Here is a 26,277-nt window from a genome sequence, read left to right on the forward strand (position 1 = left end):
TCCATCATCAGGAGTTAAGAAAGGTGCCCAAGATCCATCTCTCCCTAGCCCTTGACATTCAAAGCCTTGCCTTCACTGTCTGCCTTCACCCTTGTCCTGCCTACTGTCCCTCTGTATGTCAATCATGGAAAAAAGTCTTAACCATTTATCCAAATGCTGATTTCATGGTCTTGCTCCAGTAGAAGTCTTGTTCTTCCTAAGGACACTACTTTCCCTGGAGTAGTTACAGGTGGTGGAAGTTTTTCCTCCCTGTGCCGTCATACCAGTGGCACTGAAGATATAAAAGAGATACACACTGCTTCTTGTCCTTGGTACAGTATGATGCTTCAACGCTATGTAGATATCCTCAGCTTTGCATCTCTTGCCATCAGATTTTATCACATTACCTCTCATTCTTGCTGTCATTCACTGACACCCCTATTTGAACAACAACCTCCCATTTTCCCCTTCTCTCAACCCCTAGCAAATTTCATTCTACTCTCTGCTTTTAAGAGTTTGATTATCTTAGATACTTCATATAATTGGATGCATGCTGTACACGTTCTTCCGAGATTGGCTTATTTCCCTTACATAATGTTCACAAGGTTCATCCATGTTATATCCTACTGCAGGATTTCCTTCTTTTTATGGCTGAATAATATTCTATTGTATGTATGCACTACATTTTCTTTATCTATTCATACATTGATGGACATTTAGGTTCTGCCCACATCTTGGTTACTGTGAATAATGCTGCAATGACTTTGGGAGTACATCTATCCCTTTGAGATCCCAATTTTAATTCTTTTGAATAAATACCAAAAAGTGAAAACGCTAGATCATATGGAAATTCTATTTTTAATTTGAGGAAACTCCATAGTGTTTTCTATAGTGGTTGTATCATTTTATATTCCCACCAACAGTATATAAAAGCTACAATTTCTCGACATCCTTGACAACACTTATCTCTTGTTGTTGCTTTTATAATGGCCATCCTAACAGGTGTGTGAGATGATATCTCATTGTAGTTTTGATTTTTATTTCCCTGGTTATTAGTGATGTGGAGTATCTTTTCACATACAGCAAGTCCTCATTAAAATTATCTATAGGTTCCTGGAAACCGAGAGTTTAAGTGAAAGGATATATAACCACACCATTTTTTTTTCTCATCAACTTTATACCCTAGGGATGCCAAACAAAATGACATCATTCAAGAGTCACTGTACTTTGTTTTCCTTAAAGTTACAATTTCCAAGAACTTATTGATGAGATTCAGTGAGGACTTGCTATATTTTTGGCCATTTGAATGTCTTCTTTGTAAAAACCAAAAGCTTTCCTTCTAAGATCAAGAACACTACAAGGATACATGCTCTCACCATTTCTATTCAACATAATGCTGGAAATCTTAGCAAAGTAAGTAGACAAGAAAAGGGAATAAAAGGCATCCAAGTTAGAAAGGAAGAAGTAATGCTATCTCCATTTCCAGATGACACAATCTTATATGTAGAAAACCCTAAAGACAAAAAAAAACAAAAACAAAAACAAAAAAAACCCAACCCCACAACTTGTTAGAACTGACAAACAATTCAGTAAAGTTGCAGGATACAAAATGAATATACAAAAATTAGTCATATTTCTATACACTAACACTGAACTATTTGAAAAGGAAACTAATAAAAAATCAATTATAATAGGAGCAAAAATATATTTAGGAATAAACTCACTCAAGGCAGTGAATGACTTGTCCAGTGAAAACTACAAAACTTTTATGAAAGAAAGTAAAAGAGACACAAATAAATGAGAAGACATCCCATGTCCATGGATTGGAAGACTTAATATTGTTAAACTGTCCATACTATCAAAAGCAATCTACACCTCCAATGCATGCAATCCCTACCAAATTCCAATGACATTTTTTACAGAAATAGAACAAATAATCCTAAAATCCATGTAGAACCATAATCTTGGTTCAAAGCCAAAGCAATCTTGAGAAAGAAGAGCAAAGCTGGAGGCATCACATTTCCTGATTTTAAAATACATTACAGCCTGGCCTGATGGCTCACACTTGTAATCCCAGGATTTGGGGAGGCTGAGACTGGTGGCTCACTTAAGTTCAGGAGTTTGAGACCAGCCTGGGCAACATGGTGAAACCCTGTCTGTAAAAATATAAAAAAAATTAGCCGGGCATGATGGCATGCGTCTGAAGTTCCAGCTATTCGGGAGACTGAGGCAGGAGAATCACTTGACCCCAGGAGGCAGAAGTTGCTTCCTGAGCTGAGATCACACCACTATACTCCAGCCTGGGTGACAGAGTGAGACTCCATCTCCAAAAAACAAAATAAATAAATAAATAAATGTATATTTATTTATAAGTCTATGTGTCAAATTGACACACAAAATAGTGTTCAAAACAGTATGGTACTGGCGTAAAAACAGACACTTAGACCAATGGAACAAAATAAAATGCTCAGAAATAAAGTCACGTATATATAGTCAACTGATCTTCAACACAGATCCAAGAATACAAAAAGAAGATAGGATAGTCTCTTCAAAAAATGATGTCAGAAGAATCAGATAGTCACATGTGAAAAAGATGAATTTGGATCCTTATCTTACACCATACACAAAAATAAATGTGAAATGATTATAGACTTAAAATGTAAGACCTGAAACTGTAAATCTCCTAAAAAAAATTGGGAAGAACTTCATGACTTTGGTCTTGGCAAAGATTTCTTGAATATGACATCATGGGCACAAGCAATAAAAGCAAAAATAGGTGAGACGACATCAAACTCAAAAGCTTCTGCACAGCAAAGAATACTAGCAACAAAATGAAAAGGCAGTCTATGGAATGAAAGAAAATATTTGCGTGCCATATATGAGTTAAGGAGTTAATATCCAAAATACATAAGGAGCTCCTACAACTCAATATCAGAAAATCATATAGCCTTATTTTAAAATGTGCACAGGATTTGATATTAATCTTCAAGGAATCGTTTGCAGACACCTCTCAGCTAATACATCCAGAAATACTCCTACCTTTACCTTCAAAATACATTGAGAATCAGATCACTTCTTCCTACCGCTATTGTCCTAGATAGACACTGTTATCTCTTGTCTTGGTTACTGCAATAGCCTCCTGTTCTCCCTACTCTTGTCTTCTTCCACTACATTCTCAACACAATAGCCCGAGCGATCTTTTTACATGGGAAGTCAGATCATGACCTTCTTACGCTTAAAACTCTGTCTGGATACTTATTTCCCTCAGAGCAAAGGCCACCATTTTAAATAATCTGTGACACCCTATATGACCTGACTTCACCTTCATTTCTCTGTTCTCATTTCCTGCTATTCTGCCCAATTTGCATTCTGCTGCAATCACATTAACTTCCTTAAATACACCAAAAGTGTGCCTGCGTTAAAATCTTTATACTAGCTCTTCCACCTGACTGAAATGCCATACACCTGAAATCCGTATAGTCAATTCTCTTTCTCTGTTCTCTTGTTCAAATGTCAGCATTTTAATAAAGTTTTCCTTGGCCCTCCGACCCGCATTTACTACTGCAAGACTCTGGGAATCACAAACTCCTATTTATTTTTACTGTCTTCTTTTTCCCCATACCATTTATCACTATATAGCGTAGTTTTTTCTTTCTTTCCTTCATCCCTTCCTTCTATTTCTGTCTCCCTCCCTTCTATTTTCTCTCTTTTTGCTTTATTTCAAGTTCATTTTTTATTGCCTAATAAAAATTAACTTTTGTTTTTGTTTTTCTGAGATGGAGTCTTGCTCTGTTGCTCATGCTGGAGTGTAGTAGTGTGATCTTGGCTCACTGCAACCTCTGCCTCCTTGGTTGAGGCAATTCTCCTGCCTCAGCCTCCCGAGTAGCAGCTCACCACCATGCCTGGCTAATTTTTGTATTTTTAGTAGAGATGGGGTTTCACCATGTTGGCCAGGCTGGTCTTGAACTCCTGACCTCCTGATCTACCCGCCTGGAAAGGAAAGTGTGTTTCTAGTTTGTTAATGAATATATGCTAAGCACAATAAACAATAGATGCCCAATAACTAACTAAATAAATATTTTGAGTGCAATAAAAGTTTATAGTTAAATGTTATTGCCATGAATTACCCTATACATTTTGAAATTACAGACAACTTATATTAGTCAGGGTTCTCTGGAGAAACAAAAATAATGGAATATATATAATGAAGAGATATTACAAAATATGGCTTCACATGATTATGGAGACTGAGGAATCCCATCTTCTGCCTGCAAGCTGGAGAAAATCAGTAGTGTAGTTCCAAGGCCTGAGAGCTGGAGAGGTGTAGATTCCAGTTTTGGTCTGAAAGCCTGAGAGACAGAAATGCTGATGGTAGGAGAAAACCATCGTTCCACTTTAAACAATCAGTCAGAGTAAACTCAACCTTCAGTCAGAGTAAACTCAACCTTCCTCTATCTTTTGTTCCATTCAGGCCATCAGTGGATGGCATCATGCATACCTGCATTGGGGGTGGCCATTGACTTTCCTTAGTCCACTAATTTGAAAGCTAATCTCTTCTAGAAACATCTTCTCAGGCACACCCAGAGATAACATTTAACCAGCTACGTGGACATCCTAGGTCCAGTCAAATTGACATGTAAAATTAACCATCAAACTAGTTTACAATTATATGAGAATGCATATCTTATTTATTTTTGTTCCTGTGCCCCTATCACTTTTTAAATTCCTGTTCTCTTTCTCCTGTAATGATGAGGCTCAGCCAGTCTTGCCTCCTGTGAAACAGAATAATGGAAAGGGGAAAAAAGACTGTGGGTTGAGAGATGACAAAAGCCACACCAAAACCAGAAGCCCTCAGGGAGCCCTAAAGAAAATCACACCAACAAGAATGAACAAAGAACTACCTTGTGCAAATCACTGATTTCAGTCTCTTGTGTGTTCTTTCTTCTCTACCCAACACTTAAGGACTACTCAGAGTTTGTTCCTGGCCCCCTCCTCTTCTCTCTCCACTTTTCCCCTTGGGTGAACTCATCTACTTTCCTGGATATATACAGACCCCTGCTAAGCTGCTGATTCTCAAATTGACATCTCCAGTCTAGATCTCTTTTGCAGGTTCCAGTCTTAATAATTACACAATTACCCACATTGCCTTTCTATTTAGTTGTCTTATTTAACAATGTCTAAAATGAATAAGCCCCACATCCTATCTTCTCCAAGTATTCCTCATCTTAATACTTAGGAGTCCATCCTTGAGATTTTTTTTTGGTTTTTGTTTTGTTTTGTTTTGTTTTTGATGGAGTCTTACTCTGTTGCCCAGGCTGGAGTACAGTGGCACCATCTTGGCTCACTGCAAACTCTGCCTCATGGGTTCAGCCAATTCTCCTGCCTCATCCTCTCGAGTAGCTGTGATTACAGGCACAAGCCACCACACCCAGGTAATTTTGTGTTTTTAATGAGATGGTGTTTCACCATGTTGGTCAGGCTGGTCTTGAACTCTTGACCTCAAGTGATCAGCTCGCTTCAGCCTCCCAAAATGCTGGGGTTACGCGCATGAACTACCGTGCCCAGCCAAGAGCTCTTGCTTTTCTTTTCTCAATTACTACATTCAAACTGTCATCAAGTTCTGTATACTCTAGTTCCAAAATTCATCTCAAATCATTTACTTCTCTACTTTGGTGAAGGTTACACCATTTCCCCTAAATTTTTGATGAAATGGATAAATAAAATGCTAAAAAATTTCAAAGGAGTGGGAGTACACCTGTAGTTAAGGAAACCAGAATGATTTCATAGAGGGCATGGCACGTTAGATAATTCTTTGATAATGGATAGGGATGTAACGGATAGGTGGGGATGTAACGGATTTGGGGATACCACTGTAGACAAAGGGAACGGGGGGACAATGGCACAGAGGGAAAGAGTATGCTCTGGAAAAAAAATAAGTAGCCCAGTTGGGCTGGAGCTGAAAATATATTTAGAGGAGAAGTGGGAGCAAGGGCTAAAAACATAAAACTGAACTACATTGTGGAGGGCCTGAAATACCACAGTGGGACAGATTACGTTGATTTGTATACTTCCTGCTTTCCCGATGTGCCTTGTTGTTCATGGTCATAAATGTGTATCAGCGGAAATGGAAGACAACCTGTACTCTCTTAATTGTTCTGCATTTCACTGGGGTCTTTTCCATTCTAAATGTACAAGGGGATGCCCCAGAATATAGAAATGTTTTCTACTGTTTTTATTTTATAACATCAATTATTAAGCAACACTGTATATTAGCAGAGCCATATACTTATTATAATAGTAATTGCTTCCACATGCTTATTTTCAGAGTCTTTTCTTATGTACTGAGATATTTATCTTGCCTGCAGAACTACCTATTTTGTGAAAATACCAATAGCAGGGCCACCACTGTGTTTATGATTACTAACCTCATTGAATCAAAGGCACCACAGATGGAGGAAGTTTTAAGAATATTTAATGCATAATTTACTCGATTCTATCTCCTCAAGGTGCCTTGCAGATTGTCCTAGTACATGTGAGTTTCCTTTCATCATGTGGAATGCAATTCTATCCTTGGTTTGTTATAAATTAACAATCTGATATAAACTCCTGCATTCCAAACAATAGCTGACATATTTAATATGGAAAAAAATTTCCCCACTCTACTTAAAGCTAGCATTTCTTCTTTGGTCAGTGCGACAATTTTAAATTGCTTTCAAGTTAGCCCTGATTCCTGAGGCAACTCCGTAATATATTTGGTGTTCTATCCCACAGAAAATAAGTCGCATGCTTTTGAAAATGTAGCCAAGTGATTTTCACACCAATAAGTGAACATTTTCAAGCCTTTGTATAAACAACAAGGTACAATAGGACCTGGGATCACTGTAGACATTAATCTGGGATCACTGTAGACATTGTAAAAAGCTAATACAAACTAAAAAGTGAGATGCGTCGTCCCAATATCTTTTCATATGGAGAAGAAATACAAATCATGAAATAAAAAATACATGTAGACAATGAATACATGAAGAGTTGCTCAGATTAAAGTGGAGGGAAGCCAGAATAAAAATATTATGATCCATAATTTGGTAAAATATTAGTGATCATTCCCAGTGACTCCTGAGCTCAAGAACCCCGTGTGCCTGTTGATTCTCCCACAGTGCTGGTGCAAGAGTTCCTCTGAGAACACTGGTTGAAAAGGATTGCAATTTCACATAGCTGTGTATGTTCTAACTCTTCTAGGAATTCATCCTAAGAAAACAGTCAGGGATGTCCACAGGAATGTAGCTAGAAGGATGTTATTCATCACATTGCTCTTTACTGCAACTAAAATAAAAATTAGTTAAATGTACAATGTAAGGAAATTGAGGAAATGGATTCCATTAAAGGAGTACTATGCTCCTCTTAAATATTGAAGAAAATATTTAATGTCACGGGGAAATGATTTTAGTTCATTTCCAAAAAAAATTGACGCTACATAGGACTTGTAAAACATGCCAACTCTGTAAAATTATTAATCTCCCTCTCTCTTTCTCTCAGACAGATACACAGACCAAAGGATATATGCCTCAAAATATTAACCATAGTTAGTGTTGGTGTCAAATTATAGGTGATTTCTATTCTTTTTCATGCCTATATGTATGTCTATATGTTATATATGCGCTATATATGTACATTTACTTTGTATAATTCTCTGTTATATAGTTAATACACGTGTATATCTAAATATAATGCATATAAAACATATAGATATCTTACTTTGGACAGTGTAAAGATTTAACAATAAAGATTGAACTTTTTCAGAAATGGTTAGTATTAAAGTGAAAAACTGCTAGCATTAGGATTCTGTTTTATTTTGAGAGTCCAAATGGGCTGAGAATCTTTAGAAAGTATCACAGAGAACAATATTTTTTATCAAATTCTGTAGGACCTGATAAATATATTTACTCTTACAAAGTAAGGGAGAATGAGAGTAATAAAATGTAGTACTCATCTTTAAAAAGTTAGAAAAAGCACAACACAATTATATCAAGCACTCTCTCAGACCACAGTGAAATAAAACTAGAAATAAACTCCAAAAGGAATCTCAAAACCATGGAAATACATGGAAATTGCATAACCTGTACCTGAATGATCACTGGGTCAAAAATGAAATCGAGATGTAAAGTAAAAAATTATTCGAACTGAATGACATGACACAACCTATCAAAATCTCTGGGACACAGCAAAGGTGGTTCTAAGAGGAAAGTTCATAGCCTTAAACCCCTACATCAAAAAGTCTGAAAGAACACAAACAGACAGTCTAAGGTCACACCTCAAGGAGCAAGAGAAACAAGAACAAACCAAACCCAAACCCAGCAGAAGAAAGAAAATAACCAAGATCAGAGAAGAATTAAATAAAATTGAAGGAAAAAAATACAAAAGATAAATGAAACAAAAGCTGGCTCTTTGCAAAGATGAATAAAATTGATAGACCATTAGCAAGATTAACTAAGGAAAGAAGAGACAAAATCCAAATAAGCTCAATAAGAAATGAAACGGGAGATATTACAACTGACATCACAGAAATACAAAAGATCAGTCAATGCTACTATGAACACCTTTGTGTGCATAAACTAGGAAAACTAGGAGAGATGGATAAATTCCTGGAAAGGTACAACCCTCCCAGCTTAAATCAGGAAGAATTAGATACCCTGAACAGACCAATAACAAGAAGTGAGATTGAAATGGTAATTAAAAATTACCAACAAAGAAAAGTTCAGGACCAGACAGATTCACAGCAGAATTCTACCATTCAAAGAAGAATTGGTACCAACCCTATTGACACTAATCCACAAGACACAGAAAGAGGGAACCCTCCCTAAATTATTTTATGAAGCCAGTATCACCCTAATATCAAAACCAGGAAAGGACATAACCAAAATGAAAACTACAGATCAATATCCCTGATGAACATAGATACTAAAATCCTTAACAAAATACTAGCTAACCAAATCCAACAACATATCAAAAAGATAATCCACCATGATCCAGTGGGTTTCATACCATACCAGGGATTCAGAGATGGTTTAACATATGCAAGTCAATAAATGTGATTCACAGCATAAACAGAATTAAAAACAAACATCATATGATCATCTCAACAGATGCAGAAAAAACATCTGAAAAAAATCCAGCATCACTTTATGATTAAAACTCTCAGCAAAATCGGCATACAAGGGACATACCTCAAAATAATAAAAGCCACCTGTGACAAACCCACAGCCAACATAATACTGAAAGGGAAAAAGTTGAAAGCATTCCCTCTGAGAACTGGAACAAAGCAAGGATGCCCACTGTCACCACTCCTCTTCAACGTAGTACTGGAAGTCCTAGCCAGAGCAATCAGACAAGAGAAAGAAATAAAGGGCATCCAAATCTGTAAAGAGAAAGTCAAACCATTGCTGTTTGCTGATGATATGATTTTTTACCTAGAAAACCCTGAAGACTCCTCCAGAAAGCTCCTAGAACTGATCAAAGAATTCAGCAAACTTTCCAGATACAAAATTAATGTACACAAATCAGTAGTTCCTCTATACATCAACAATGACAAAGCTGAGAATCAAATCAAGAATTCAACCCCTTTTAGAATACCCACAAAACAAAACAAAACAAAAAAACACTTAGGAATATACCTAACCAAGGAGGTGAAAGACCTCTACAAGGAAAACTACAACACACTGCTGAAAGAAATCATAGATGACACAAACAAATGGAAACACATCCCATGCTCATGGATGGGTATAATCAATATTACAAAATGACCATACTGCCAAAAGCAATCCACAAATTCAATGCAATTCCCTCAAAATATCACCATCATTCTTCACTGAATTAGAAAAACACTCTAAAATTCATATGGAACCAAAAAAGAGGCAGCATAGTCAAAGCAAGACTAAACAAAAAGAACAAATCTGGAGGCATCATATTACCTGATTTCAAACTACAGTATAAGGCCATAGTCCAAAACAGCACAGTACTAGTATAAAAATAGGCATATAAAAATGGGACAGAATAGAGAACCCAGAAATAAACCCAAATACTTGCAGGAACTGATCTTCAACAATGCAAACAAAAACATAAAGTGGAGAAAGGACACCCTTTTCAACAAATGGTGCTGAGATAATTGGCTAGCCACATGTAGGAGAATGAAACTGGATCCTCATCTCTCACCTTATACAAAAATCATCTCATGATGGATTAAGGACTTAAATCTAAGACTTGAAACTATAAAAATTCTAGAAGATAACATTGGAAAAATCCTTCTAGTCATTAGCTGAGGCAAGGATTTTATGACCAGGAACCCAAAAGGAAATGCAATAAAAACAAAGATGAATAGCTGAGAATCAATTAAACTAAAGAGCTTCTGCATGCAAAAAGGAACAGTCAGCAGAGTAAAGAGACAACCCACAGAGTGGGAGAAAATCTTCACAATCTATACATCTGACAAAGGGCTAATATCCAGAATCTACAATGAACTCAAACAAATCAACGAGAAAAAAATAATCATCCCATCAAAAAGCAGGCTAAGGACAAGAAGAGACAATTTTCAAAAGAAGATATACAAACGGCCAACAAACATATGAAAAAATGCTCAACATCACTAATGATCAGGGAAATGCAAATCAAAACCACAATGTGATTCCACTGTACTGCTGCAAAAATGGCCATAATCAAAAAATCAAAAAATCATAGATGTTGGCATGGATGCAGTGAACAGGGAACACTTCTCCTCCGCTGGTTGGAATGTAAACTAGTACGACCACTAAGGAAAACAGTGTGGAGATTCCTTAAAGAACTAAACGTAGAACTACCATTTGATCCAGCAATTCCACTAATGGGTATCTACTCAGAGGAAAAGAAGTCTTTATATGTAAAAAGATACTTGCACATGCATGTTTACAGCAGCACAATTCACAATTGCAAAGACATGGAACCATCCCAAATGCTCATCAATCAACGTGTGGATAAAGAAACTGTGAGATATATATATATATATATATATATATATATATATATATATATATATATATATATATATAATGGAATACTACTCAGTCACAAAAAGGAATGAATTGATAGCATTCACAGCATGATTCTAAGTGAAGTAACTCAGGGATGGAAAACCAAACATCATATGTTCTCACTTATAAGTGGGAGTTAAGGTATGAGGATGCAAAGGCATAAGAAAGACACATGGACTTTGGGGACTCAGGGGGAAAGGTGGGAAGGCACTGAGGGATGAAATACTGCAAATAGGATGCATATACTGCTTGGGTGATGGGTGCACCAAAATCTCACAAATCACCAGTAAAGAAGTCACACATGTAAACAAACACCACCTGTTCTCCAACAACCTATAGAAATAAAAAAAAATTAAAAAACAAACCTAAGAAAATCCCACAATATAATCCAAAAGTTAAAATGAGGAAATGAAAAAATATGATAAAGATGAATGTAATGAGAAAGAAAAATTAAAGTACATAAAGTCAAATAGAAAGCTTGAAAAAAAAATAGATGTCTTTCAAGCCTGATTAAAAAACATGAGAGATAAAAATATAAAAGATTAGAGATGAGAAGGGAGACATAACTATAGTTACAGGAGCAATTAAACAAATTGCATGAGAATATGACTCATGAAGAAGCGGCAAGGATATAGAAGCAGAAATAATCTTCAAGAAGCTATTAATCAACCTGGAATAGTTCTAGCCAATGTTCACCTACAACACACTTACTGTGCCCTTAAAAATAATATTATGACTTTTCTCCTTGTACAAAGCAATATTTGATGCTACTTTATTATTTAATCATTTGATTAAATATTATAAACACTGGAGTCTAGCTGTTGTAATACTGTATTCTACATGTAAGCAGGATAGATTGCACTGTAAGGTACACTCCCTGCATTGCGAGAGTGTGGGGTTATGTACTTCCTCCTATTTTCCTGCTATTCAGCATAAAATTAAATGCCTTTTAAATTTTATCATCTTAGTTACTAATATTCAGCATTCATATGCTAGTCAGAGGTTAATTTCTCCTACTGAAATGCCAAGAAGCAGGTAGACTCTGTGGTATAAGGGTTTCTGGAGTCCTTCTACCTGCACTGCTCTTCTCTTTTCTGATATCACTTCTAACTTTGTTACTTTCCATCCAAACACGTGTGTGTGTGTGTGTGTGTGTGCGTGCTGTATCTGTGTGTTTCAATCAGATGCTTCCTAAAATATTGCAGTCTTTGCTCACATAAACTTTCAATAGTTCTGTATTGTCTGCTTGATCAGACCTTAACTCCTTAAGATGAAGCTCGCAGCTCTTGGTCATCTGATTACCACACATCTATTCATGTATTTCTACTGCTATTCAATAAAATCACTATATTCCAATTAGCCTGACTAGAGTTGGAATTTTTTCTAGACAAGAAAGTGTCCCTGAAAAATCATCATCATCTTCACCTCACCTCCCATTCTCCAACCACCATACACTCTCACTTTTCTTCATTTAGAATATTCATCATCTAATTTCCATACATAAAAGTCCTGACTCCTATTTACAACCTAATTAAAACCACACCTTCTCAAAGCTTCCCTTAGTGTACCAGTATGCTAATATAAATAATGTTTATTTTCTTCTCTCCCTATTGAGGGTATACAGGAATATCTCTGTAAATGCATGGGAGTGCTTGGTTTCTTCAAGAAACAACAAAGTCAATATTTTTGTCTATTCATCTAGGAAGTGAAAGTCAGCAGAGAGAATTGAAAGAGAAAAATAGGAATTTTGCCATAACATAGTTAGGTATGATTAGCACATATGGTCATTACCAATACAAAGACAACCAAACAGGTTGCCACAAAATAATGAATTATCCAAATATTTTGAGGAGTGAGTGGTTGCTCAGGCTTAATTTTCTGGGAAATCAAAGGTCTAAAATAATCAACGTAAGTCTTTTGGACACATCTCCAATGTACACATTTCTGTATTTATGTAACCTGTCATGTACGCTGTGTGTGTGCATGTGTATGTGTGCATATACATACACCAATAAATTACTTGCATCGTAAAACGTATTCAAAAGTTAAAAATTTAAAGAACAAGTGAAAATGAAGGTAAATTTATATGGAAGTTTTGATTATTTTTTATCCTGTACCAGTTTATCGTGATGCTCAAACCACATCTTGGAGACATGATCCCACTAGTTTTGACAAAAGGATAGAATGAAGTAATAAAGAAATTAGCTCATGGAGTAGGTGATTAGGCCCTGCTGGATGCAGGTTGGGGAGAGTGTTAGGGGAAAGGTGAGAGTTGGGAAGGGAAGAGAGACATATTGCAAATAAAGTGGATTTCCCACCAAATCAAATATTTCTCTGACAGTTTCAAATTGGTTCGGAGCTCCTCAGAGGCAAGAGTTCTTATGTGGGACTTGAGAAAACATGGGTGTTTTTCTGTGGATTCTGACTTACATGGATGAGACAGCATCACTGGTTGAAGGGATCTCAGGCTTTAAAGGGCGTGCTCCTGGATGTAAGATGACTCACAGAGTTCAAGATGCAAGAAGGTCAACACAGGTTTCTCTTCTCTCTCTCCCCTGAAACTATACACTACAAAATGTCTACAGTGCTCATTTTGGCGTTTTCATATATGGTCTTCATACCCCTGGAATTTGATCAATTTATATTTATTGATTTCTATCCCTCTCAATAACATCCCTCTTCCCAACAAAGCACCTTCCCCACCATGCACACACAACACAGACACACAAATACAAAGAGACACACACACAATGGCTTTGTCCAATGCAGAGCAATTAGCAATTACTTGAAATCTTTTCAGAAATAAGCACCCCCCCAAATTAACGTCTCTCCTCATCTGAGAGTACTTTCCTATTTTTCACCAATATTGAATAAAACAACACATAGTTTAACTTTATATTTGTGTGCATATTAAAATGTGCATATCTAAGCATAGTGTGGTACCTTTCAAACACCAATTTTCTTCTTTAAAAATTTGTTTCAAAGATCCTTTTTGATTATCGAATGTGTCAGTGTATTTCTTGCATAAAATACTATGAAAAAATATTTCCCTAAACTAAAAATTTTAAAAAATTCCTTTCAAAGATCCTTTTTGATTATTGAATGTGTCATAGTATATTTCTTACATAAAATACTACAAAAAATACTTCCCAAAACTCCTCCAGTGCCTAACTTTCTGGCTGTAAGTGAGTTCATGCCCCTTTCCTCATGATTAACACGGATGGAAAGACTGCCGTGGTGCTTATCCTTTTTGTTCCCCTCAGAATAGTATAACTCTGCATAAGTTATCTCTTAACCTACTCTTTTTCAAAGAATGCCTACTCAAATATTTCAGTCCTCCTTAGGAAACATGCTCATATTTCAGTTAACTTTTCTTCTTCACAAATAAGAAATGAGGATGGAGAGTGCAAGTCACTCCTCAATGTTCCTTGGCTAGCCTGCTTCTACACGGGTTGAAGAACATTTCTTGGTTTCTGGAACACCGTTTCTGACTCACTGGTTCCCAGCTCAGCATGAGCTCACATTGCTCCATGTCTTTCTCTCTTGGCATACTGAAGGTCTTCGTCTATCACTGCATGTCTCTCTTCTAGCCTTCACTTTATTGTCTCCAACTTCATTGTTACAGACTCCATAAACCATTTGCTGGATCAAAACTGAACATAATTAGCACAAAGTCATTTTCCTCCTCTTTAAATGGCTTCCTCCTGAAAAGCCCTGGGGTTTTCCTCAATCAGCTGAAGTAGCTAAAGTTTTTAAAGTAGGTTTTCCCTCCATCTATTTCCAAATAGTCCACCTAACACTTTTACATTAAAATAGCTTTAAGAATATGTGTTAAATCAAATACTCTGACCTTAATTTTTCAGTACTTCAGGGCATCTACTACTTCGGAAGATGGAGATGACATATTACCCACTTAAACTCACCCCCCACGTATACAATTATTTTATTACTTTCTAAATTAATTGATTTAATTTTATCGGAAGCATTTAAATCTAAATGCCTTAAAACCATTTTAGAAATTTAGAGCAAAATTAAACCCACTTTGCAGATGGAGCAAACTTACCAAAAGAAGTAACATTCTAACTCTGAATACATGAACCCATAAAACTGCTGCGTTCTAGCTTTCTACAATTTTTATATCTGATTTCCATAAAGATTGTATGTAGGTCAAGGGTCTTGATAACTCAAGGATCAACAAAGGCTAAGTCAGACCTTAAACAACAGAGTAGCCTGGAGGAGGATCAGGTGACCTCAAAGACATGGAATCTATGCAGAACTGCTACTGCTTCTAATCCTATCTGTCCCGACCGAAACCTCAACCAGTGTGACTGAATCTTCTTATGTTTTGAGAATGGCCAAAAATAAAAATTTCTAATATAAAATCTCTCACTTTCAAAACGTTGGTTGTTAATCTAAAAATGTTTGATACTGCACTAATCAAATTAAACAATTCAAACTGGATTCAGCCTGTAGACTAACATGCAGTTCGTAACTTCTGTTGTTAACTATCCCATAAACCACTTAGCCACAGCTTAAACTCCTTTAACATTCCTCAAACTGAGTTGATGGAAAGCAGGAAAGAACAATTTTCTAGAAAGTTCTTACAGCTAGCACTTAAATAATACTCAAAATTAAATCACAAGTAACATTCTTAGTTTCATGTATAAGTCTATATACATAATGCCCACATATCTGGAATTTCTATCCTATTTACAAATCTATTATTAATACCTGAAATTTTCTTCTACCTGCTATGTCTCAGTTTCAGAAGGGTTAATTGAAGTGCCTCATTACTTCTCATACCTTCTTTTCTAACTCGTTTTACTTTGATATTATTTTTTGTGCAGGCTTCTTCTGATTCAATTGTAGAAAATTTATACTATCAACTTCCTTAGTTTTAACTCATCTTATTTATGACTTTAATTCTCAAGGCATGGCACATCTCTCCCACCTATTAGATAAATTTAATTTGATCATTGACAAACAACAACTAAACTTAAGAAAATGACCAAACAATAAGCAAAGAAAGAGTTTTCTGACTGAAGAGGCTTCCAGTTGCGAACGGACAAAAACATTTTGCTTCTTACCATTTTACTGCCTTCACAGTAAAAAGAGCAACTCAACTGAAGTTAAAGTACTGATATCAGGAACTCAGCAGCTTAAAACCAAATGATTATCCACCAAGTCCAATGTCTCCCCGAAGGCCTGGAGATTACACATGTAATAATCAGGCTGCCCTTGCCAAAAGGAAGGCTTAGTGCTTCATTTTATTTATTGTATTTATTGAATGGAGCTATTCCTTGATAGCCCCTGGGAGCATTAGCAAACATGAAAGAAATCACCAAAGGAAAGGAAAAAATATATAAATAACTAAAGACCATGCCACTAAAGTTTATAATCTGGAAAGTGCAATACTGAAATAAAGCACAGACTCCTACACTCCTCGAAGTACTCTGTTCTACTTTACAGTAATGTAAGAATTGCTTAATTTGCCAAAAAAGTAAACCTCTAAAGTTTCATACAAGTCCATTTGCAGAATATCAATCCTTTCACTTCTAGCTTTCGTATCATGCCATGTGACAATGTGATATTCTTACATTTTGCCTCTGGTTATATGTTATTATCAGCTGTGTTTTAGCATCGTAGTGATCATATATTAAGACTCCCATTAATAAGCTTTTTAAAAATAAGTTTTCTCTATAGCCTCTGATACCTGGACTTTGAGGGAATTGAATTAGAAAAATGTAAAGGAGATCATTCTTTCATTTAGGAATGGAAAAGACAGAACCTATGATATTTTGTGTTTATGTCTTTCATTTTTTTAAAATCCATGATAATTCATTTCATATTCTTCTTTATAATGGTATTCTTTTAAATGTACATGTATATAAAATAAAGCTTAAAAACACAAATTGAAATCATTGCCATCCAAAGGGCTTAAAAGTTTCTTCTGGTTTTTGTTGTTTGTTTTTTTTTTTTTGGTATGTTTTTAAATTTTGTTTTGTTTTTAAGAAATTGAGGCAACAATTTGCTTTAAGTTCCATGGAAATTGGCTTCATAAAATGTGGCTGGAAAAGAAATCATCCCATATCAACATTAAGCACAGTCAAATATGAATGTATACCTTTTGTAGCTACCTCTTTTACTATTCTTGCCATTGCCTTTTCACTTCCTTAAGAGCAAAATTACGGGCCTTTGGCTAGGTCTGGAGCTCATAGTAAGTTTTTACGTCTGTTACAGGCATTCTCTGTGATTTTACATGAGGGATTTGGGAGAAGAAAGGAGTAGAGTGGGTTATAAAACACAGAATTAATTTGAGCATGTAAGAGTAATAGAGTGGGGGTAGAAATAGAATCCCACTTGCATGTTTACTTAAGAAATGCTCCAACGCTAGATTTATTGAGAAGCGGCTTTCTGGAGAGAAAAGAGAAAAATTTAAGTAACTCACCTTGAATGACAAATGAATGCAACTTGGTTGGCAGTGACAATCTAAGGACATTGTCGCTGGTGCTAAGGAAAATCCTTCCTTCCCTCAGGCTTCATTCCTCATGTCTCAGATAACAAGCAGTGAGTACCTGGGTGTGTTGAAACTCTGCCGAGGAGACGGATATGCTACAGACCTTTTGCGAAAAGGACTCAATCTAATAGAATCTGTGTTCCACAAATACACTTTACATAAATCCATTACGTGCCCACAGCCAGCTTGTTTTATAAATGCATTTTGTGAAATGCAATGGAATTAACCCAACATTTATATTTCAACCTCAAAGTACATTATGAGAATTGTAAATTTCCCAATTACAACAGATGAAAATGAACATTGTGCTTATTTACTTTGGGTGGACATGGAGAGGGGTGGGGAAGAATAATTTTCTTAAAGGTTTAACCGATGCTGGATTTCATTTACTGCCATTTCTGGCTTCCTATTTCATACCAACTTTATTTTCTTTGTTTATTGTTCTTGTTTTGTTTTGTTTTTCCCTTTCTGGATTTCCAGTGAAATAACTGAAACTAGAATTTTGCTGGAAGAAAAAAAAAAACTGAAGGATATTTTTAAGTCCCAAGGTGAAGAAATTACCTGAGGGAGTCAAGAGAACACAGACCAGAGTTTTACAGTTTGTGCTACTTTGCATCTTTAAGGAGGCAATTAGTTATTCTTGTGTATTAGTGACTGTGCCATTTTCTCCATAACTCAGATAATACAAATGGTCTTAGAGAGGACATATTTTAAGGGGGTCATTTATTACTGAACAAAAGTATGGATTCTAATTTAAGGTTACTAGGAAAGCCCTTTCTCTGGATGTCATCAAATTTCACAGCAGCAAAAACTTGACCAAGTTGTTCTCAACTCTCATTGCCATTTCTAGCCAAATCATCATTGACTTCAAGATAGGATTAAAGAACCTGAAAAGATAACATGAATCTGAGAGTTTTATCTATTTGAAGTAACCCGAGCCAAGCCAGCACAATGCTAATGTAGTGGCTAAATTAGTGAGTGTAGTATGCAGCACTCTGGTATCTATACTACCAAAAAAAAAGAAAAAGAAAGAAAGACAGGTTCACCTGTTTGATGGGACTGTCAAGTTATCAAATGGGTCATTTTTGTCACAGCAGCACATAGGAAGCACAATCAACATTGATCTAGGAAGAACTGTTGGCAAAGTTAGAGATTTTACTATATGACTGTGCAGACTGAACACACACTTCTTATCACCAAAAAGGAAGTTGGTTTCTGAGAGCTGTCTTCACTCACTAACTATGCTTAGCAAAATCACAATTGGAATTTTTTAAGGGAGATTTTTAAATAAGCGCAGTGAAAAATCCATGTATCCTAAAATCCCACCATGAAATGAAATTAAAACATATGGAATCCCACAGAAAAGATTCATTTTATGACCATGTGTCTTTAAAACCTAAAATTAAATTGGAGAGCTTCTATCTCAAAGTATAGATTCCTGTTACTTCCTCTTCAAGAAAGGCATACCTAAAAGGTTATTGATTTGGTTCTGAAGGACACAGTGTTTATTATGGAGGAAGCCACCGCTGGGTACAAGTGTGAGAAATTAATGATGGCTTTGTAAGTGTCCATGCCGTGGTGTGGAACCAGTGGGGCAACTGTCAATCTATATGATAATACATTCCCAAACTTCATAAAATCAGTGATGTGAAAAAGCATTGATTTCTTTGTGAGCTAAACAGAATTCGTCAGAGAGAAAGAGCAAGAAGTTTACTGAAGTTAACACCTCTGCCTGCAGAGTTGCTCACACTTCAATTTTTATTTGCTTAAAGAGTTTATGATGTGATGTGTAAAATTTCTTATTTTTATTTCTGGCCAAGAATGAGAACAGAAGACACATTATGTACCTCTTTTCAATATGTAAAATATTGAAAACATGTTTTAAAAGTAAAAAGAAAGACAGTCTACCTGTATGTTTTAAAATAACCATCTCTCATCTAATTTGAACTCTGACTTCAATACCTCCTTTGTGCCTTGCCAGCCACACTCACACACAGAGTTGCTTAGTACTTCTAAGTATATTTTCTTTATGTAATTCTGACTGTATTGCAACTAGCACTACAGGAAATAATCAGGACACTGTATCTAAGAGTTTATTTCTTATCAGTATGCAGGGATTTATATAGACTCACAGAAAGTAAAAATTATTCAAATATGATGTTTTGAATAATACTGAAAAAAATGAAACTACTATTGGTCTACCAAATACATGATTAATTTCAGATTTTTTTCATCCATAACTCTTCTAGGTAAATTCATGGCAAGCATATTTTGTGCCCTTGGCTTCACCGGAAACACCCCCTTATTAGATGAGTTTTTAAGATGCATATAACTTAAATGGGAGAAGGTGCAGGTCTATAAATATGTATAAACAACTCTGCATAGATGGTTCCCTCCATAGGTGTAAGAATACCAACTATGAGGGACTTGCTAAAATTCCTTGTTTAAAATGTGCCATAAATTCTTGGATAACAAGTGATTTTATTTATTAGGCCATCAAATTGCCTTCATTTAAATAGTATCTGACACACACAATGAAGTTGAAAAAGGACATCAGTAAATGGATTCAACATATGCTTTTATGGAAACTTCTAAAAGTAATTTCCTATCAAATAAGCACCTCAGAGTGTCAAATGTGCCAAGTGTCAGAATTTTGTTAAAATTCAAAAGGAGTCAAGTGCAGATTTTTCCTTGAGAGTACACCTTGATTAGCTACATGAACGGAGGCATAAGTAAGACACATCCCCTTGTCCCCACTGTAGAATAAATTATTTCAAAATTAAACATAAATTTCAATGCAAAAAAGTGACATCTTTTTGAGTATGTGAGACTTACCCAGGAAATGATGTATTTTCAACACAGTTTTGAGATTAAATGATATTTAGCTATGCTTTTGCATTCACAACAAGCTGTCTGCCTGCAAATTTCCTTTTTCTTTTTTAAATGAAAGGAAATATTTAAAGCTGCTCTGGCAGAAGTTTATAATATTTTATATAAACATTCTTAACTGATCTATTTGTAAACATTTTAATGGTAATGGTAATTCTTTTAGCAAACATGCAATCTATTCATAACACACCACATAGCATTTGATGTTTTCTTCTTAAATCGGCTGTAACCTAATGCAATTTATCTTTTTAAAAAATGTTTTTGACTAAACACACTTCGGAATTGCTCAGAAACCCACAAATAAGCACCTTATCTCTTCAATGACTTGCTTAGGCTTCTCTATATTTACTGCTTAATGATTGGAAGGATTTAATTTTCAAAGTTTCATTAAACCCCACCTACAAAGCTGATGGATAGGCAATAGTGATTTGTGACAGAAGATGCAGGAAACTATTAACCTACATAGGTGCCAAGGGGAAAAGTAAACATATAAAGAATTCTTTTTTTTTTTTTGAAGACAAGTCTCTTCCTATTTGTCATTATTAAGCTCCAGAGCATCTGTTCCAAGTTTGATCTTCAATACGGATATGAGGCATTGCCGCCTGGAAATGAAAGTCTAAGATAAGGTGAGATTCTTAAGAGATCTTCATGAAAAAAAATAACCCAGGTTTCCATTTACTGGGAAGGGGAAATCAATACAAAGACCTAGAAACTTGTGGAGAGAGGACATTTTCTAGGTATAGGTCATAGTTTATCAAGCTGCCTCTTTTGCAATGTAATTTACTTGCTAATAAGACCAACTGACTACACCTGAATGCTGTGTTATCATCAAAATGTGATTTTAAAATTCTCTTCTCATTTCTTGTGTGCTGGAGGGTTGCTGGTTTATTTCCCCCCAGCTCACACTGTGGAAACAAGGTCAACTTCAAAGAAAATGAATGGTTTTATGACGCCACTTTATTGAAAAAACAAAAACATTCGAAGCCCCACGTGGTGCAGTGCACAGAACATAAAAAGGTATTTAAGAAGTGGGCCTACCGTTCTCATCATCTGATTTATTTTCGTTGTCAGAGTCAGTCAGGGTAAGGGCCGAGTTTTCACGACTGGACAGGCCGGAACTGCGCCTGGATTTTATTCCTCTCCCCCACAGTCTGATGGCGTGTTCTGGAGACATCCCTCCCTCGGTGTCGGAGTCGGCATCAGACCCTGTGCTAAGGGAGTAGCCCTGGTGAAGGATCCCCATGTCAGAGCAGTAGCCGCTTCGGTGTGGGGAGGGCTCACAGATGCCCAGTTCCGCAAGGGTGAAGTTGGTTCCTAGGGTGAGAGTGACAGAGAAGCTGATTAAAATTTGTGAGATGCTTTACAAAGTTAAAATGCAGTCTTACAAAACAAAGCAGACACTTTTCCCGTCTGACAAATACATGAAATTCACCGTGGTGTACAGAAACAGATCTTGGACAAGAGTATTAGGACAGTGGGATACCTTTGAAAAACAAACAAAAGAAAGAAAGTAAATATCGATTATAGGACAGAATGCTCAGATTTTATTTCAGAGATTTTTAGGTATGCTGACACTATTGTCTAGGTAGCTCCATGTAGGTGAAAAAACTCTGAATGTATAATAGCTAATATACACCAAGTGCTTACTTGTGCACCTTTTATTTTGCAACTTTCATTTTATATTTTTTAAAGTTTTGCATCTTTATGAAGATGACAATATTATTGTAATCCTTATGTAGATGATGAAACTGGGGACCAGAGGATTTAAGGCATTTATCCAAGGTCAAGCATCTTGATGGTCGCAATACCTGGATCTGATCCCTATGCAGGGATCAAATTAAGGTTCATGTCTTATAGCCTTAACCCACTGATAAATATAAGTGGCAGCTAAAATACCTGGGTGCCCGTCCTAGCTTTCCACTGACAACAGTCTCATTTATGGCAATTCTCTTAACTCCACGAACCCCAATTTTCTCATTTGTGAAATCTGGGCATTAATCTCTTAAAATCTTCTCAGGGTGATTGTGTGCCTCATATGATAATATGTGCCAAATTAGTCATTTTTAATAAATGCTGTCATGCGTTGCTTAAAGAGAGGGATACGTTCTGAGCAATGTGTCCTTAGGTGATGTTTGCTCTGAGAACATCAGAGTGACTTACACAAACCTAGATGGTCTAGCCTATTACACACCTAGGCTTTGGTTTAGCGTACTGCTCTTACACTACAGACCTGCACAGCATGTTACTGGACTGAATACCATAGGCAAAGTAACATAATGGCAAGTATTTTTTGTATTTGAACATAGAAAAGACACACTAAAAATACAGTATTATAATCCTACAAGACCACTGTTGTATACATGGCCCATCACTGGCAGAAATGAAGTTATGTTAGGTATGTATATGTAATGTGTCACTGAAATCAGCAACCTAGAGACGAAGAGCTACTCCTTTGGTTTTTAAATGGTATCAAAGAATCTCTCTTTGCTAACACAATTTAAAGTCACAAGTAGGCTTCACTTATGGAAAGTGAATGTGTGCACACGAAGACCTATAGGGGTGAACTCATGATCTGACAGGAAGCAAAGAGAATAGGTTTTTATTGAACACGTTATCATGTTCTATAAACATGTGTGTTATTAGGTGTCAGAAAATGGGCCAGCTACCTTTAGGCTTTATGCCACTTAAATACCATCATCGCTCAGCATTTTAGGTGTTGACATCACCTCTTTACAAGCAGAGGTTAAACACCATGTCCAAGGTCACACCTGGGCACACAGCAGATCCAGGGTTCACCTCTGTACCTGCAGACCCCCAGCCTGTGCTGCTTCTACAGTGTCAGCAGTCTCCAGCCAAAGCAAACCTGGCAACATTTTTGTGCAGTTTATTTATTTGTGCGCTTTACTATTTGGCTTTTTAAGAGATATTTTAAGGTTTCAATGAGAAATAGATAGAATCAAGTGGTCCACTCTACTTACTGATGTATAATGCTGATTTCTTTTGTCTTTAACCAATTTATGACAATGAAAAGTAAATGCAGTGAAGAAATGCACTTCTCTGCTAAGAGTGGAGAAAACCTCATAAATAATACCAAAGCCAGGAGTTTACCCACTCTAAGTATATCTGTTACATAAAGGCCATTCCGTATCATTCATGTCTCTAAACTCTTGATGTAACTTGACACGCTGTGGTAGCCTACATACTCAATATCATTTATTACCTTTTATTTTACAAAGCACCAAACCACTGTTTAGTTCACATTACCCTTGTGGTACTTTAATTTGTAATAGACATATGTCTTTTTATTCCGAGTTTTTTTCTTGTCTTCACTGCACACTGAGCTTTCCCAGCCTAATTTGGTTGTGTAAATGGAATCAAGCCCAATTCTACACATAATTGTCTCTTCAGAATGAAACTTATTCATTGGAGAGTAAACCCAAGCGCAGATTCCTGTCAGCATGGGGTGATAATCCACTACCTGTGCAGTGAAGAGGGAAGTCCTCTCTGCCATCAGCACAGTGCTAAGTGCTGCTGTTTATTCCCTGGGTGCGGTTTATCATGCTGTCTGAAATTCTCTGCCCAGCGTATTCAGTTCCAGTTTGCATCCTTGGTAATTAGTCTCATAATTATACATTAAAATGTATAAAATGTATATTTCAGTCTCAGTAGCCTATGAGAATGAAGTTACTGAGTGTGTGTGTATGTGTGTATATATAATATGGAAAGATCTTTCCGTTGTTGCTTTTCTCATCCTTAAGTCATTGAAAAAAAAGTCATTTTAGAGTAATATTCCTCCATCTTGTCCTTAGAGATCAAGTTCCTTCTGGACAGAGTCATAAGATATGTTGATTCATTTTCCCACAATAAATGAAAATCCAAACTAAAACACACATATTTTTATTCCACATGTGAGGACTTGTAGGTATATAATCCCATTTAAAATGGAGTGGGTGTGTAGTAAGACAACTTTTCAGATAGTTTTCCACATCTCATTATCTAGAACTACTTTCAAAGATCTCCTCGGGAAACAAGAAACAGCTGTGTGAGGACGGCAGTCTCTGTGAAGAGCATTGCATGTGTTTTTTGGCCTGGGTTCCAGGGCTAACAGTGGGCCGAGGCCATGGGACCACATGGAATACACACAGTGCCCCTTCTTTAGTTAAATTTACCTGAGAAAAGAAATTGAAATCTTATTTTTATGAGAAAACAAACTTGAGATCTTCATGAATCAGGTAAGATTTGCATACATTTAAAAAGTAACCACAAATGTTAGAAAAGAAAAAGTGTACTTTAAGAGTTTCCACTTCAAGCTTATAGCCCCGGAGCCACAAAGGAGTAACATTATAAAGAAAATTGGAAGTTCTGTGCTGAATTTGCCAGGAAAAGGTAAATGAGTATGTTTACATTGGTATATATAGAAAGGAAGATTTTCCTATAAAATCAATATTGATTTTTTTAAAAAAATTACCTTTTCATCTTCACCTTCCAACAGGATCATTCCTTGCCAATGCCACCATTTCCCCATAGTTCCTAGTTTGGTATCTTTCTAACCTCCACTAACTCAAAGAATAGGAACCTCGTTGAAAGTGTTAACACCTGGGACAGGTTCTGGACCAAGCTTTTTCCAGGCATGCTGGCTTAACATATGAAGCTAGCGAGTCATATACGCAGGAGAAAGAAAAAAAAAATGGGTCTATCCAGTTATTAAATCATTCAACAAATATTTATTGTTCCTAGTGCTGTGCGAGGCATCAGGGATATAACAGTGTGCATTATAAAAATATAGTCCATGACATTTACAGTCTAATCGGGGAAAAAGGCATTAATCAAAGAATCACATAAACAAAGTACAATCCATACAGTGATAAATATTACATAGGAAGAGAACAGGCCGGGCACAGTGGCTCACTCCCATAATCCCAGCACTTTGGGAAGCTGAGGCAGATGGATCACCTGAGGTCAAGACTTCCAGACCAGTTTGACCAACGTGGAGAAACCCCGTTTCTACTAAAAATACAAAATTAGCCGGGGGTGGAGGTGCATGCCTGTAATCCCAGCTACTCGGGAGGCTGAGGCAGGAGAATCACTTGAACCTGGGAGGCGGAGGTTGCGGTGAGCTGAGTTCACACCATTGCACTCCAGCCTAAGCCTGGGAAACAAGAGTGAAACTCTGTCTCAAAAAAAGAAAAAAGAACAGGGAGCCACGGAGGTCACCTAGTGGTCCAAGCCTCATGCCTTCACAGCCTGTTCACCAGCTGTTCATCTAGTTTGGGGTGAACGCTCCGAAGGACTGGGGATTTACTCCATTGAGAAGCTATCACACATACCTACTTCAGTTTGCTCACACCACACCCAGTTTTCCCAAACATTCCTCTATACGGATCGATTTCCAACCATTGTTTTCCATGTATTTTATCTTACAGCAAGAAGCCCCGCACCCTATACACACTTCTCAGAATGTAAGTTAGTATGGAAGCATCTTTAATACCAGCTCAACTTACCATTTTGCACTTTGCTCATCGATGGAAGACTGATTTTGCCCTAATTCATCTTGCACAATTAAGTCTTTAGTAAGCTCCGTGGCAGCTTTGAATGGAAGAGAGAAACTACTCAACGTGTGATTCTCCAAGCTAAGATTTCTAGTGGAAAGCCATGAACCCTTCATTTCTTCTTTACTATCTTGCAGAAAGATAACGAGGAGGCACAATATATCAGTATTCATGGAATACGTATTTATTATTTATCTTCTATCTGCCTCCAGTCTCCCGATAGCACTGATTAAAGTGCATACGGATGATGTGCCAATGCATTTTATTTCAGGGACGAGCTCCA

General features: G+C 36.5%; 1 protein-coding gene across 12 annotated transcripts in view; it reads right to left on the minus strand.

The window, feature by feature from the left end:
- Positions 1-26,277, minus strand: part of LOC105480824 (teneurin transmembrane protein 2) — a 3,943,693-nt gene that overhangs the window by 880,197 nt on the left and 3,037,219 nt on the right. For all 12 annotated transcript variants that reach the window (XM_071097760.1, XM_071097759.1, XM_071097767.1 and 9 more), the window contains one exon: positions 21,484-21,759. In XM_071097760.1, coding sequence (XP_070953861.1) covers positions 21,484-21,759 — 276 coding nt within the window. The remainder of the gene's footprint in view (positions 1-21,483; positions 21,760-26,277) is intronic.

The sequence above is a fragment of the Macaca nemestrina genome, chromosome 6 (assembly GCF_043159975.1).
Source record: "Macaca nemestrina isolate mMacNem1 chromosome 6, mMacNem.hap1, whole genome shotgun sequence".
Classification (NCBI taxonomy): domain Eukaryota; kingdom Metazoa; phylum Chordata; class Mammalia; order Primates; family Cercopithecidae; genus Macaca; species Macaca nemestrina.